General features: G+C 44.9%; 1 protein-coding gene across 4 annotated transcripts in view; it reads right to left on the minus strand.

Moving 5' to 3' along the window:
• Window positions 1-14,109, minus strand: part of tdp1 (tyrosyl-DNA phosphodiesterase 1) — a 134,363-nt gene that overhangs the window by 94,899 nt on the left and 25,355 nt on the right. For all 4 annotated transcript variants that reach the window (XM_043696957.1, XM_043696958.1, XM_043696960.1 and 1 more), the window contains exons 6-7: window positions 11,572-11,606; window positions 7,391-7,483 (exon numbers count right to left, since the gene is read on the minus strand). In XM_043696957.1, coding sequence (XP_043552892.1) covers window positions 7,391-7,483; window positions 11,572-11,606 — 128 coding nt within the window. The remainder of the gene's footprint in view (window positions 1-7,390; window positions 7,484-11,571; window positions 11,607-14,109) is intronic.

Here is a 14,109-nt window from a genome sequence, read left to right on the forward strand (position 1 = left end):
TTGGAGTATTGTGTACAGTTCTGGTCGCCATATTTCGGGAAGGATGTGGAAGCTTTGGAAAGGGTGCAGAGGAGATTTACTAGGGTGTTGCCTGGTATGGAGGGGAGGTCTTACGAGGAAAGGCTGAGGGACTTGGGGTGTTCTCGTTAGAGAGAAGGTTGAGAGGTGACTTAAAAGAGACATACAAGATAATCAGAGGGTTAGATAGGGTGGACAGAAAGAGCCTTTTCCCAAGTATGGGAACGGCGAGCACGAGGGGGCATAGCTTTAAATTGAAGGGTGATAGATATAGGACAGATGTCAGAGGTAGTTTCTTTACTCAGAGAGTAGTAAGGGTATGGAATGCTTTGCCTGCAATGGTAGTAGATTCGCCAACTTTAAGTACATTTAAGTCGTCCTTGGACAAGCATATGGACGTACATGGAATAGTGTAGGTTAGATGGGCTTCAGATTAGTATGACAGGTTGGCGCAACATCGAGGGCCGAACGGCCTGTACTGCGCTGTAATGTTCTATGTTCTATGTCTCCTACATTTTTGTTTAATTCAAGAATAAGGGGCAAAACGTGGACATGGTCCCTTTTCTGCAGAGGGGAGGTCTCTGCTCATGGATGTAAGCAGCTTCCTGGAAGTGAAAGGGAGCTCTGGTGTCTGGCTGATAGTTTTTAAGCTGATCATTAGTATAATCCTTGTCACACTTGGCACTATTTAGCAAATGCCATGCAATTGCAGAATCACATCTAACATTTTTTTCCTTGTCCAGGAGCAGTGGGAGACAGAGCAGAGGTGACGTGGAGACCAGGAGGGTGCCGGGAGGGTAAGCACTGATTATATATTTGGGCAGCGGCTAAACCCGAGATACTACACGTGTAGTATCTCCCTCCCGCCCTCCCTCCTCTAACCAGAAGAAAAAGACTCTGTAAGATAAGGTTTTAATTTTTATTTTTTCTCTTTCTTTTCTTTTATGTATTTAAGTCCATTGTTTGGTTTTAGTTAGTTGATATAAAGCTAAGGCTTACAATGGCAGGGGACCTCAGACCCGTGGCATGGGCCTCTTGCTTGATGTGGGAGCTCAGGGACATGGCTGATGCCCCTGGCTCTTACACTTGCAAGAAGTGTGTCCAGCTGCAGCTCTTGTTTGACTGCATGACATCTCTGGAGCTGCGGATGGACTCACTGTGGAGAATCTGTGATGCTGAGGAGGTTGTGGACACCACGTTTAGTGAATTGGTCACACTGCAGGTTAGAATTGTTGAGGGAGACAGTGAATGGGTGACCAAAAGGCAGAGAAAGAGTGGGAAGGCAGTGCAGGAGCTCCCTGTGGTCATCTCCCTTCAAAATAGGTATACAGTTCTGGATACTGTTGGGGGAGATGGCTCATCAGGGGAGGGCAACAGTTGTCAGGATCATGGCACCGTGGCAGGCACTGCTGTTCATAAGGCCAGGAAAAAGACTCATAAGGCCATACTCACAGGGGATTCTATTGTAAGGGGAGTAGATTGGCAGTTCTGTGGCTGAAAACGAGATTCCCAGATGGTATGCTGCCTCCCAGGTGCTCGAGTCAGGGATGTCACTGATTAGCTGCACAGCATTTTGAAAGGGGAGGGTGAACAGCCAGCTGTCTTGGTGCATATAGGCACCAAGGATATAAGTAAAAAAAATGAGATGAGATCCTGAAAGCAGAATTCAGGGAGCTAGGAGAGAAGTTAAAGAGGAGGATCTCAAAGGTAGTGATCTCGGGATTGCTACCAGTGCCACATGGTAGCCAGGATAGAAATGAAGGAATAGGCAGGAAGAACATGTGGCGTGAGGGATGGTGTAGGAGGGAATGATTCAGATTTTTTGGACATTGGGACCGGTTCTGGGGAAGGTGGGACTATTACAAATTGGACAGTCTACATCTGAACCAATGTCCTTGGGGGAGTTTTTGGGTTACTGCTATTGGGGAGGTTTTAAACTAATGTGGCAGGGGCTGGGAACCAGAAGAGAAGACAAGTAGGCAGTGAGGTGGAGACTGCAGACTATAAGAATCATGAAGTTAGCATTAATAAAGGGAAGAATAGGCAGAGAGCAGAGGAACACAAAAGAACTGGTGACCTAAAATGTATATACTTTAATGCAAGGAGTATAGTGGGTAAAGCAGATGAACTTAAGGCTTGGATTGGTGCCTGGGAGTATGATGTTATTGCAATCACAGAGACTTGGTTGAAGGAAGGGCACGATTGGCAACTAAATGTTCCAGGATATAGACGCTTCAGACAGGGCTATAAAAGAGGGTGAGGAGTTGCAGTGCTGACCAGGGATGATATCACGGCTGTGCTAAAGGAGGACACTATGGAGGGCTTGAGTAGTGAGGTATTATGGGTGGAGCTGACAAATAAGAAGGGTGCAGTTACATTAGATTAGGTTAGATTCTCTACAGTGTGGAAGCAGGCCCTTCAGCCCAACAAGTCCACACTGCCCCTCCGAAGAGAAACCCACCCAAATCTATTCCCCTACCCTATATTTACCCCTGACTAAAACACCTAACACTGTGGGCAATTTAGCATGGCCAATTCACCTGACCTGCACATCTTTGGACTGTGGGAGGAAACCAGAGCAGCCGGAGGAAATCCAAGCAGACACGGGAGAAAATGCAAACTCCACACAGACAGGCGGGAATTGAACCCAGGACCCTAGTGCTGTGAGGCAGCAGTGCTAACCACTGACCACCGTGCCACTGTTGGGGCTGTATTACAGGCCTCTCAACAGTGAGCGTGAGGTAAAAGAACAAACAGGTAAACAGATTATGGAAAGATCTGGAGGCAACAGGGTAGTGATGATGGGTGATTTTAATTTTCCCAACAATGTCTGGAATACACTTAGTGTCAAGAGGTCTGGATGGGGCAGAATTTGTAAGAAACGTCCAGGAGAGTTTTCTAGAGCAGTATGTCAATAGTTTGACGAGGGAAGGGGCCATTTTGGACTTGGTGTTGGGGAATGAGCCAGGACAGGTGGTAGAAGTTGCGGTGGGGGATTTCTTTGGGAACAGTGACCACAATTCTGTAAGTTTTAGAATACTCATAGATAAAGATGAGTGTGATCCTAAGGGAAGAGTACTAAACTGGGTCAAGGCCAATTATGTCAAAATTAGGCAGGAGCTGGGAAATGTGGATTTGACACAGCTATTTGAAGGGAAATCCTCATTTGATATGTGGGAGGCTTTCAGAGATAGGTTAAAGATGTCCCATTGAAAGCAAAGGATAGGAAAGGCAAGATTCGTGAACCGTGGATGACAGGAGAAATCGTACGACTAATCAAGAGGAAAAGGGAAGCATTCGTAAGGTCCAGGCAGCTAAGAACAGAACAGGCCCTGGAGGAATATCAGGAGAGTAGGACAAGTCTTAAATGAGGAATCAAGCAGGCTAAAAGAGGTCATGAACTAACTTTAGTGAACAGAATTAAGGAGAATCCCAAAGCCTTTTATTCTTATATAAGAAGCAAGCAGGTAGCTAGAGAAAGGATTGATCCACTAAAGGATAAGGAAGGAAGGCTGTGTGTCAAGCCTGAGAGAATGAGTGAGATTCTGAATGATTACTTTGCATCAGCGTTCACCGAGGAGAGGGACATGATGAATGTTGAGATTAGAGATAGAAGTTTAATTAGTCTGAATCACGTTGACATAAGTCGGGATAATGTGTTAGGTAGGCTAGAGGTTATTAAGGTGGACAAATCCCCAGGACTGGATGGGATCTATCCCAGGTTGTTGAGGAAGGCAAGAGAGGGAATATCTGGGGCCCTGACAGATATCTTTGTAGCATCCTTAAATACAGGTGAGGTGATGGAGGACTGAGGGTTGCTCATGTTGTCCCCCTGTACAAGAAGGGTTGAGGGTTGCTCATGTTGTCCCCCTGTACAAGAAGGGTAGTAGGGATATTCCTGGTAACTACAGAACAGTGAGTCTGACGTCAATGGTGGGAAAGTTGCTGGAGAAGGTACTGAGGAATAAAATTTATTTAAAGGGAGTTTCTCGAAATGGAGAAAGGTGACCAGTGGTGTTCCACAGGGGTCAGTGCTGGGGCCACTGTTGTTTGTGATATACATAAATGATCTAGAAGACGGCACTGTTGGTCTGATCAGCAAGTTTGCAAATGACATGAAGATTGGTGGAGTAGTAGAAAGTATAGGGGACTGTCAGAGAATACAGGAGGATATAGATAGACTGGAGAGTTGGGCGGAGAATTGGCAGATGGAGTTCAATCCAGGCAAATGTATGGTGATGCATTTTGGGAAGTCTAACTCTAGAGCGAATTATACAATAAATGGAAGAGCCTTGGGTAAAGTTGATGAGCAGAGAGATCTGGGAGTGCAGGTCCATTGTACCCTGAAGGTGACTCCACAGGTGGATAGAGTGGTCAAGAAGGCATATGGTATGCTTCACTTCATCGGACGGGGTATTGAGTATAAGAGCTGGCAAGTCATGTTAAAATCGTACAAGACATTGGTTCGGCCGCATTTAGAATACTGTGTACAGTTCTGGCCGCCACATTACCAAAAGGATGTGGACGCTTTGGAGAGGGTGCAGAGAAGGTTTACGGGGATGTTGCCTGGTATGGAAGGTGCTAGCTATGAAGACAGGTTGAGTAGGTTAGGATTGCTTTCATTAGAAAAAAGTAGATTGAGGGGGGGTCTGATTGAGGTCTACAAATTCATGAAGGGTATAGACAGGGTAGATAGAAATAAGCTTTTTCCCAAGGTGAAGGATTCAATAATGAGAGGTCACACACTCAAGGTGAGAGGTGAAAAGTTTAAGGGGGATATACGCGGCAAGTACTTTTCACAAAGGGTGCCTGGAATGCGTTGCCAGCAGAGGTGGTAGAGGCAGGCACGGTAGGTTCATTTAAGGTGCATCTGGACAGATGCATGAGTAGGTGGGGAGCAGAGAGACACAGATCCTTCGGAATTGGGCGATAGGTTTAGACAGTAGGTTTGGATCAGCTCAAGCTTGGAGGGCCGAAGAGCCTGTTCCTGGGCGGTTAACTTTCTTTGTTCTTTAACATTTCAAAACTAAACGAGGATAAGCAAAAGTATACTAGTGGCAATTCCTCTGCTCTTCTACAAAATAGTCATGCCATGGAGGCAATTCAGACTCAGCTTAATTGACGTCTTAGCCAAAATAGCCATCTCTGAGAGCACAACATTTCCTCAGTACTACATTGACTGTCAGGCATAGACCTCTGGGGCTGAATGGTCAGACGGAGAGGAGACCAGAGCTGAAAGACTGAAAGAAGAGGATGTGGGGTGTAGGGCCCAATCATTTCAAAGTGATAAGGTGCAGAGGGATTGAGAGATGAGCACACAGGTCGGGACTGAGGAATTGGAGTTGCTTCTGAGCAACTCTGTCCCAAAGGAGACTAGCTTGACAAAGGGATATAGATTATTGAAGTAAGTGGGCAAAGGTCTGGCAAATAGAGAATCAAATGAGAAAACATGAAATTATTCATTTTGACAAAAAGAATAAAAATCAATTATGTTACCTAAATGGTAAAAGGTTGCAGAACTCTTGAGATGCAGCAGGATCTGGCTGCTCTTGTGCATGAATTGCAAAACATTTGCATGAAGGTACAGCAAGTACCTGTTTCCTTCCAGAGGTGCATTAGTCAGGGGAAAGGCAGAGAAATAAGGTCTGGGTGGGTTACTCTTCAGTAGGTCGGGTGTGGACTTGTTGGGTCGAAGGGCCTGTTTGCGCACTGTAGGAATTCTAAAGTAATTAGGAAGACTAATGTTATTATTACAAGGGAACTTGAATACCCCAAACATTTTCATTGTTGAGACCACATCTGGAATACCATGCACATTGTTGATCTACTTATATAATCCAGTGTAAATGCACTGGAACCAGTTTAGACAAGGTTTAACAGACTGATACATGGAATTGGTATACTGCATTGTGAGGAAAGGTTGGTCAGACCAATCCTGTATCTACTGAGTCAGAACTATCGCGTCAACACGTTATAAACGTCTGACCTTGTCCACCCCAGTTCACCACCAGCACCTCCACACCGTGGCTACCATCAACACCGTATCTACTAGAATATGGAAGTGCAAAAGGCAACTTGATCAAAAGATATAGGATCCTGAGAGTTCAGGATGGATGAGGAGAGGATGTTTTTCCTAGAACGAGGTCGCCACTTCAAAATGAGGGATTGACCATTTAAGATGAAGAAAAGGGCAACTTTTCTTGAAAAGTCAGTGCAAGTAGAACCTTTGAATATTTTTCTGACAGAAATTAATCCTTGAAAAGCGAGGGGGTGAAAGTTTACCTGGCCATTGGCAGGAATGTTGAGTATCCAGCACAAGCCATGATCTTATTAAATGGTGAAGCGGGCTTGAAGGGCTGAGTAGCCACCTCCTGCTCCTAATTCATATGATCATGTGGTCCCTTTGAGAGGGAGGTGAGAGAAAGAAATTACATGAAAGACAGGTACTTATTTCATACTCGAGATAAAAGACAGACAAAAAGAGACCTGTCTTTACCAGAAGCAAAAGCGAGTTTTGCGTTTAATATGCAGACAATCAAATCATCACAGTCCTGTTTTCAGACAAGATTACTGAAGTGGGAGTTTGGGAGGAGGGATATTGCTGTTAAGAGCTACGTTAAGGAGAGGCAAGTCGGTACATTATGTCCCCAAGCTGTAAGGCTGTAAGGAGAACAATGATCTGTCACTCAATGATGCAAAATAAAATCTCAGTGTTGTTTTCTCTCTCTCTCTCTCTCTCTTCCTTTCCCCAAAGTAATATCTCAGCTACTACTTTGCTCCCCCTTCCCAATCCTTAATATGTACAGTCTTTGCTGGATTGGAGAGCAGCTATTTGGTAACAGGAGGCATCGCTGCCTGATCCAAACCAGGCATCCTCCTGTGTTGTATGGTTCTATGGCTCAAGATTTGTTTTAATTTGGTATTAACACATGTATCTAAGTACATGAAAAGTTCTATTTTGAGTGCAGTACAGGTAGATCGTAACATACAGAGACACAAAGATCGTAGGGTGAAGAGATCAGGAAACACAAAGTTACAGCTGCAAGGAAGGAGTACAAAAAAACAAGATCAACATTAGATTTGAAATTTGAGAGGTCCATTCAGAAGTCTAATAACAATGGGGAAGGAGCTGCTCTTGAATCTCTCTGTATCTGCATTTAAGCTTTCACACTTTCTGCCTGGAGAGGTATCTTAGGTGCACATGTTAGACACTGAGCCTCACCTGGACTGGAAATGCACAGCAAGGAGTTCTAACATGTTTCCCTCGTCAAATCAAGAGGCTGAAATTTTGACCCATTGGAGCCCTTCTCTATAATCTTGTTCTTTGTTGCACCAACCACAGTCCATCAAAGAATGGCGGAGCCAATCCTACCCTTGTGTCTTTTGATGCCAGTCATCGTGAATCAAGTTAGACGTGTGGATCACGACTCGAAAACCCTCTTCATACAGAAGTAACATCATTTTCCTGCAGAGGGAAGAGACAGAGCATGTTGAGCAAAGAAAAACAAAGTAGACACAAAGTGTGTCTGAAGTGAAGAAATTACTTGCTGTTGGGTTAACAATGGCAATTTACATTCACGTTGAAAACCAAGGGGTGAGCCAACCAGAGGATTGAAAATTGTAAAGGGATTTGTTGGACTTTTGGAAATGAAGAATACAAGATAAATTATTCTCTCGCAAAAGGATGTTAAGACTCACTGGGGTAAATCAAGCCCCACTAATCCCAGAATCTTTTTAGATTAGATTAGATTACGTTACAGTGTGGAAACAGGCCCTTCGGCCCAACAAGTCCACACCGACCCGCCGAAGCCTAACCCACGCATACCCCTTACCTAACACTACGGGCAATTTAGCATGGCCAATTCACCTAACCTGCACATCTTTGGACTGTGGGAGGAAACCAGAGCACCCGGAGGAATCCCACGCAGACACGGGGAGAACGTGCAAACTCCACACAATCAGTCGCCTGAGGCGGGAATTAAACCCGGGTCTCCGGTGCTGTGAGGCAGCAGTGCTAACCATAGTGCCACCGTGCCGCCCACCAATTTTATCCACATCTATCAGTTTCACCCGTCAAAGTAGCACACTGTAAACTGAGCCCCATTGGAAGTACAAGTATAGAGTGACTGATCCACGAGGAAAATGTCTCTGATGTCATCAATGCAAAAGTTACAGCTAACAGTCGTTGCTCGCTTTCTTCAGTTGAAACTGCTTTCTTTTTAACTGCAGAGAACAGGCAGCTTCTGCTGGGGAGTACAGCATCACACCTTTCTATGTCTTGCTGTCTCACTATGTCTACATCTCTATCATCTGTATCCAGTTCCTAACTGCTCAGTTAGGTGAGAACCAATCAGCTTCACTTGTAAAGAACTCTCCAGCTCCTGATCTCTCTGCAGAATGCAGGAACCTCTAGCCACAAAAACAGAGTTCGCAATCGAATTGAACTCCTTGCCATGAAATTATGCAGCTATCCTAGTAAATCCTGACTTTTAAAACAGGTCATTCGCCTTGCAGTCTACACTTTTTAAAAGGCGTTAAAATAAAAGGACATGATTCTCACAAGGGTTATGAGTGTTTGGAAATTGTCTTTCCCAGACAGCAGTAGAGACTGGGTCATTGAATTTATTCAAGGCAGAGTCAGATTTTTTTGATCAATGAGGAAGTAAAGGGGACAGGCCGATAGGAAAGTGGGGTTGAGGCAACAAACTGGTGAGCCATCTTATTGACTGGCGGAGACCGTTCAAGGGACAGAATGGCCTACCCCTGCTCCCAAATCCTATGTTTTGGGAGATTTGGACGAATAGTCATAAATGTGAGTTAGTCATCACTAAATCTAGTGGGAAATTCAGCAGGACTGCCTTGCAGTCAACATCAACTTACATTCACATAGCACTTTCATCACAGGGGCGGCATGGTGGCTCAGTGGTTAACACTGCTGCCTCATAGCACCAGAGTTACATAGAACATAGAACATAGAAGAATACAGCGCAGTACAGGCCCTTGGGCAGTATCCGACCATTAGCCCAGTACCCCATCTTTTTTTTATTCTTCCCAAAGTGAATCACCTCGCACTTAGCTACATTGAATTCCATCTGCCACCTTTCTGCCCAGCTCTGCAGCTTCTCTATATCCTAAATTTGCAGGTTCAAATTTTAGCCTCGGGCGACTGTCTGTGTGGAGTTTGCACATTCTCCCCGTGTCTGCGTGGGTTTCCTCCAGGTGCTCCGGTTTCCTCCCACAGTCCAAAGATGTTCCGGTCAGGTGAATTGGCCATTCTAAATTGCCCATAGTGTTGGGTGCATTAGTTAGAGGGAAATGAGTCTGGGTGGGTTACTCTTCAGAGGGTCAGTGTGGACTTGTTGGGCCGAAGGGCCTGTTTGCACACTGTAGGTAATCTAATCTAAAATGCTTTGCAAGTGCATTGTCAGACAGGGGTTGACATTGAGCCATATAAAGAGCTATTGGGATAGGTCAGGATGGTGTGCGGTTTGGAGGGGTACATGCAGGCGACAGCGTTGCCATAAGTCTGCTGCTCTTACCTTCATGAGCTTGAACAGTCACGGGTTTTGTAAGTGTTGTTGAAAGAGTTGCTGCACTGCATTTTACACTGTGCATTGGTGGGAGAGTTGATAATGAAACTATTGTAAAGGGTTAGAGATGCTCAGGGAAAAGAAGACACAGGTTGCATGTGGTTGTTCTGCTGCCCCAGCATGATTATTTATCCATTCAATAAGTGCTGGTTCTGTTGAAACAGCAGACTGTGAAATTTCATGTGAGAACATCAAGTTCTTGGTAACTGAATGCAATACTCATTCCAGATTTGCAGTGGTGCCTTCCTAACAAGATGAAGACACATTCAGAATATAGAGATTATTTTAGTTCATCTGAACAGTAAGAAATGCAAAGAGCAATTACTGTCGTGCTGCAATCAGTTTTATTGACTGCTGAAAATATTGCTTCTGTTTGTGAATCATCATTAACATAGAATTCTATCGAGTTCACATGGCCGTTGAGGCACAATGATAATGTCCCTATCTCTGAGCCAGAAGATCGGAGTTCAGGTCCTGCCTGCTTCAGAAGTGTGTAACAACATTTCTGAACAGGTTGATGAGAAAATAGAAACTGGTCATTCAGCTCAGCTGCTCATTGTCAGTATAAAGTTAAAAATCACACAACACCTGATGAAGGAGCGTCGCTCCGAAAGCTAGTGTGCTTCCAATTAAACCTGTTGGACTATAACCTGGTGTTGTGTGATTTTTAACTTTGTACACCAGTCCAACACCAGCATTTCCAAATCATTGTCAGTATAAATGCGCTGCACCAGCCTCCATCAAACCTGCTTCATTGATCAACTCCTTTCTCCCGCACATCCTTATCTATCTTTCCCCTAAGTGCATGCTTACAGTTCATCTGATCTGTTCCTGTTGCTATGGTATTCCATCTAGAAGAACAAGGGCTGTAGATATGTGGGAACACCACAAATCCTCCATGCCACTCACCATCCTGACTTGGAAATATATATCACCATTCCTTCACTGTCACTGGGTGAAAATCATGGTATACTCTCCCTGATGGCATCGTGGGTCAACCTATAACACAGTGGTTTAAGAAGGCAGCTCACCCCCACCTTCTCAAGGGCAACTCAGGACAAGTAATAAATGCTGGCCCAGCCAGCGATGCCCATAGTCCATGAGTGAATGAAGGAAAAATGGTGGGTTAAGTGGAGACCTGTCAGAGCATAAGGAAGTGATGGGAGGGGAGTGCTGGGAGCCTGTTAAAGTGGGACAACTGCTGTTTTTATTTTGTATTCATTCACAGGATGAAGGCGTTGCTGGCTAGACCAGCATTTATTGCCCATCCCTAATTGAGATTGAGAGTAAACCACATTGCTGTGGGTCTGGAGTCATGTGTAGGCCAGACCAGGTAAGGATGGCAGTTTCCTTCCCTAAAGGTCATTAGTGAACCAGATGGGGTTTTCTGACAATGGATTCACGGTCATCATTAGTTTCTTAATTCAAGATTGTTACTGAATTCAAATTCCACCATCTACCGTGGCAGGTTTTGAACCCAGATCCCTGGAACATTACATCTGTCTCTGGATTAACAGTCCAACAATAAGACCAGTAGGCCAACCCCTCCCCAGCGTAACTAGTCAGAGCTGTGTGGCAGCCATTGTTCCCTCAGGGTTTGTGACCATATCCGAGGTCCCGACACCCACTTTGGGAAGCCCTGCCCTAGACAGCCTTTGGGATCCTGATCAGTGTATATTCAGAATGACGGTCATTACATTGCTGGACAGCAAAGGAGATCAAGGCAAAAAGTGGGAACCGGAGATAGAGGTGTGGTCAACCACAATGGTACTGAATGGCTCAGCAGGGTGGCTAACTCGAGCCTACTTCTGACATTGTTCACATTGGGATGGACCCATTCTATGATCAGAAACTCCTCATATGGAGTAGATACATGACCACTGACAAGCTGAAGCACATTGCCATGGTAGCCAATACTCCAGCACCACTCTGTATTACACATACACAAAGGTCATCTACTTACGTGTGATGAGTCCCATAGGCGATCTCCAACTTAGCCTGCAAACATTAAAAATGGCTCAGTTGCACATTTATCAAAATATTGACAAACAAGGCACAATACAACCATCTGAGCACCATTATCTGAAAAGTGTGCAGTTTAATATGAAGAATGACAAGTCCCCTAACTTTGCAGAGTTTTTGCCGTGCCAAGCTTGGGAATATTCACCCGACAGGCTCGCTTAGCAACTACCGCTCTACCAACATCACAGAAACAGGTTACATAAACGAGCACAAGTTTGGGCACTGGTTGGCCATTTGGCCCATTGATCCTGCTCCAACATTTGTCAATATCGGATGAAGGCACCCTCAACCCACCTTCCTCCCTTACACCACCCATACTCCGATTCCCTTGTTAGTTAAGGCTCTGTCTTGGAAATATTCAATGTTTCAGGTAGAGATCAATAGATTTCTAATTATCCCTGGCTTCCAGGACTACGGTGTGAGATAAATAAAAGACATTAAAGTATTTGATCAGCCATACTCATATTGAATGGTAGGGCAGGCTCGATGGGCTGAACGGCCCACTCCTGTTCCTCTGTTCCCATCAGTCACGTTTTATATACAGCAGCTTTAATAGAATTAAAATATCCCAAAGTAGCCAGCAGATGTTATAGAATGTCTTGAAGGCAGATGACGAGTCAAAGAGGTTCAGGGAGGGAATTCCAGAGTTTTGGGAAGAGCTGCTGAAGATCCAATGGGGTAACATTTATGATTGGGAACATAAAAGTGGTCATAACTAAAGAAGCACAAATATCTTAGACAATAAGACCGTAAGGAGCCGACCATTTGGCCCTTCTAGCTTGCTCCACCACTCAATGGGATCATGGCTGATCCAACATTCCTTAAGTACACTTTCCTGCCTTATCTCCGTAACCCTTGATTCCCCGACTGATCAAGAATCTATCTTAAGAAAGAACTGCAGATGCTTGAAATCAGAAACAAAAACAGTAATTGCTGGAAAAGCCCAGTAGGTCTGGCAGCATCGGTGGAGAGAAAGCCGAGTTAAGGTGTTTGGGTTCAGTGACCCTTCTTCAGAATGCTATTTCAGAATCGATCTATGCCAGCCTTAAATATACACAAGGACTCTGCTCCCACAGCTCTCTGTGGTAAGGAGTTTTAAAACACTCTGAGAGAAGAAGTTCCTCCTTTCTGGTGCCCCTTTATTCCGAGGTCATGCCCTCTGTCCTGGATTGCCCCACGTGGGGAAACAACCTCTCAGCAGTTACCCTGTCAGGCCCCTTCAGAATCCTATGTTTTAATTAGATGGTGGTGCAGAGGGTGGTGCATGTATGGAACAAGCTGCCAGAGGAGATGGTGGAGGCTGGCACAATTACAAAATTTAAAAGGCATCGGAATGGGTACATGAATAGGAAGGGTTTAGAGGCATAGGGGCCAAATGCTGGCAAATGGGACTAGACTAATTAGGATAACTAGTTGGCATGGACGATTTGCACCAAAGGGTCTGTTTCCGTTCTGTATAACTCTGATTCTAAATCACCTCTAACTTCTCTAAACTAACTGGGAGGGTTATGGGACAGAGGAGATTACACCGATGAAGCTATACGGGGATTTACAAAGAGGGATGAGAGTTTTAAAATCACACTTGACCGGGTGCCAAATTTGAGTCAGTGAGCATGGGGCGGCAGATGGTGGAATGGAGCAAGTTAAGACACGGACAGGAGAGTTTTGGGTAATGGAAGAGACATCCTCAGAAGGGTAGGACGTGTGAGATCAGTCACTGGAATGCATTGGAACACTCAAGCATACATTCACCAGAGTGGACACTCTTGTAGCTTCTCCAACCTCCTCTCATGACCCAGATACAGGCAGTTACAGATTCATAACAAACAGTAAAAATAAAAAAATTCAGGGAAGAGGTGAGGTTCCCCCTGCAGCGAGTGTTGAACTGTGGAATGCCCTGTCTGAAAGGGAGATTGATAAACTCCACAGCACATCAGGAAAAGACAGTGGGAGGGTAGGGGGGTTAGGACTGGTTTTTCCTCGATGCATGGGGACCTCCTCCTGTGCTGTGCTATTTTAATGATTCACTTTCTTAAAATTTTTCTTGAAATATCTGTACAGTCAACATTTAAAGTAGTTGAAGAATTAGGGTGTAGCAAATATCAAGAAACTAAAACCATTCAATTTGCCCCAAACAGCTAGCACAGGCCCAAAGGAATAAACGGTCTCTTCCAGTGCTGTATGATTTTAAGACCTTGAACCATCGGTTAGGTTGCCCTTATTCAAAGGCTCCCCACCACACACACACACTCACACAGGCATCCTCTCAGAGACTTAGACCACTCTACACACACACACACCCTCTCAGAGACTCTACACTCACTCACTCACACACACACACTCACACAAGCATCCTTTCAGAGACTGAGTACACTCTACACTCACACACACACACTCACTCACTCACACAGGCATCCTCTCAGAGACTGAGACCACTCTACACTCTCTCTCTCACACACACACACACTCACTCACTCAC

Source organism: Chiloscyllium plagiosum, chromosome 10 (genome assembly GCF_004010195.1).
Source record: "Chiloscyllium plagiosum isolate BGI_BamShark_2017 chromosome 10, ASM401019v2, whole genome shotgun sequence".
Classification (NCBI taxonomy): Eukaryota; Metazoa; Chordata; class Chondrichthyes; order Orectolobiformes; family Hemiscylliidae; genus Chiloscyllium; species Chiloscyllium plagiosum.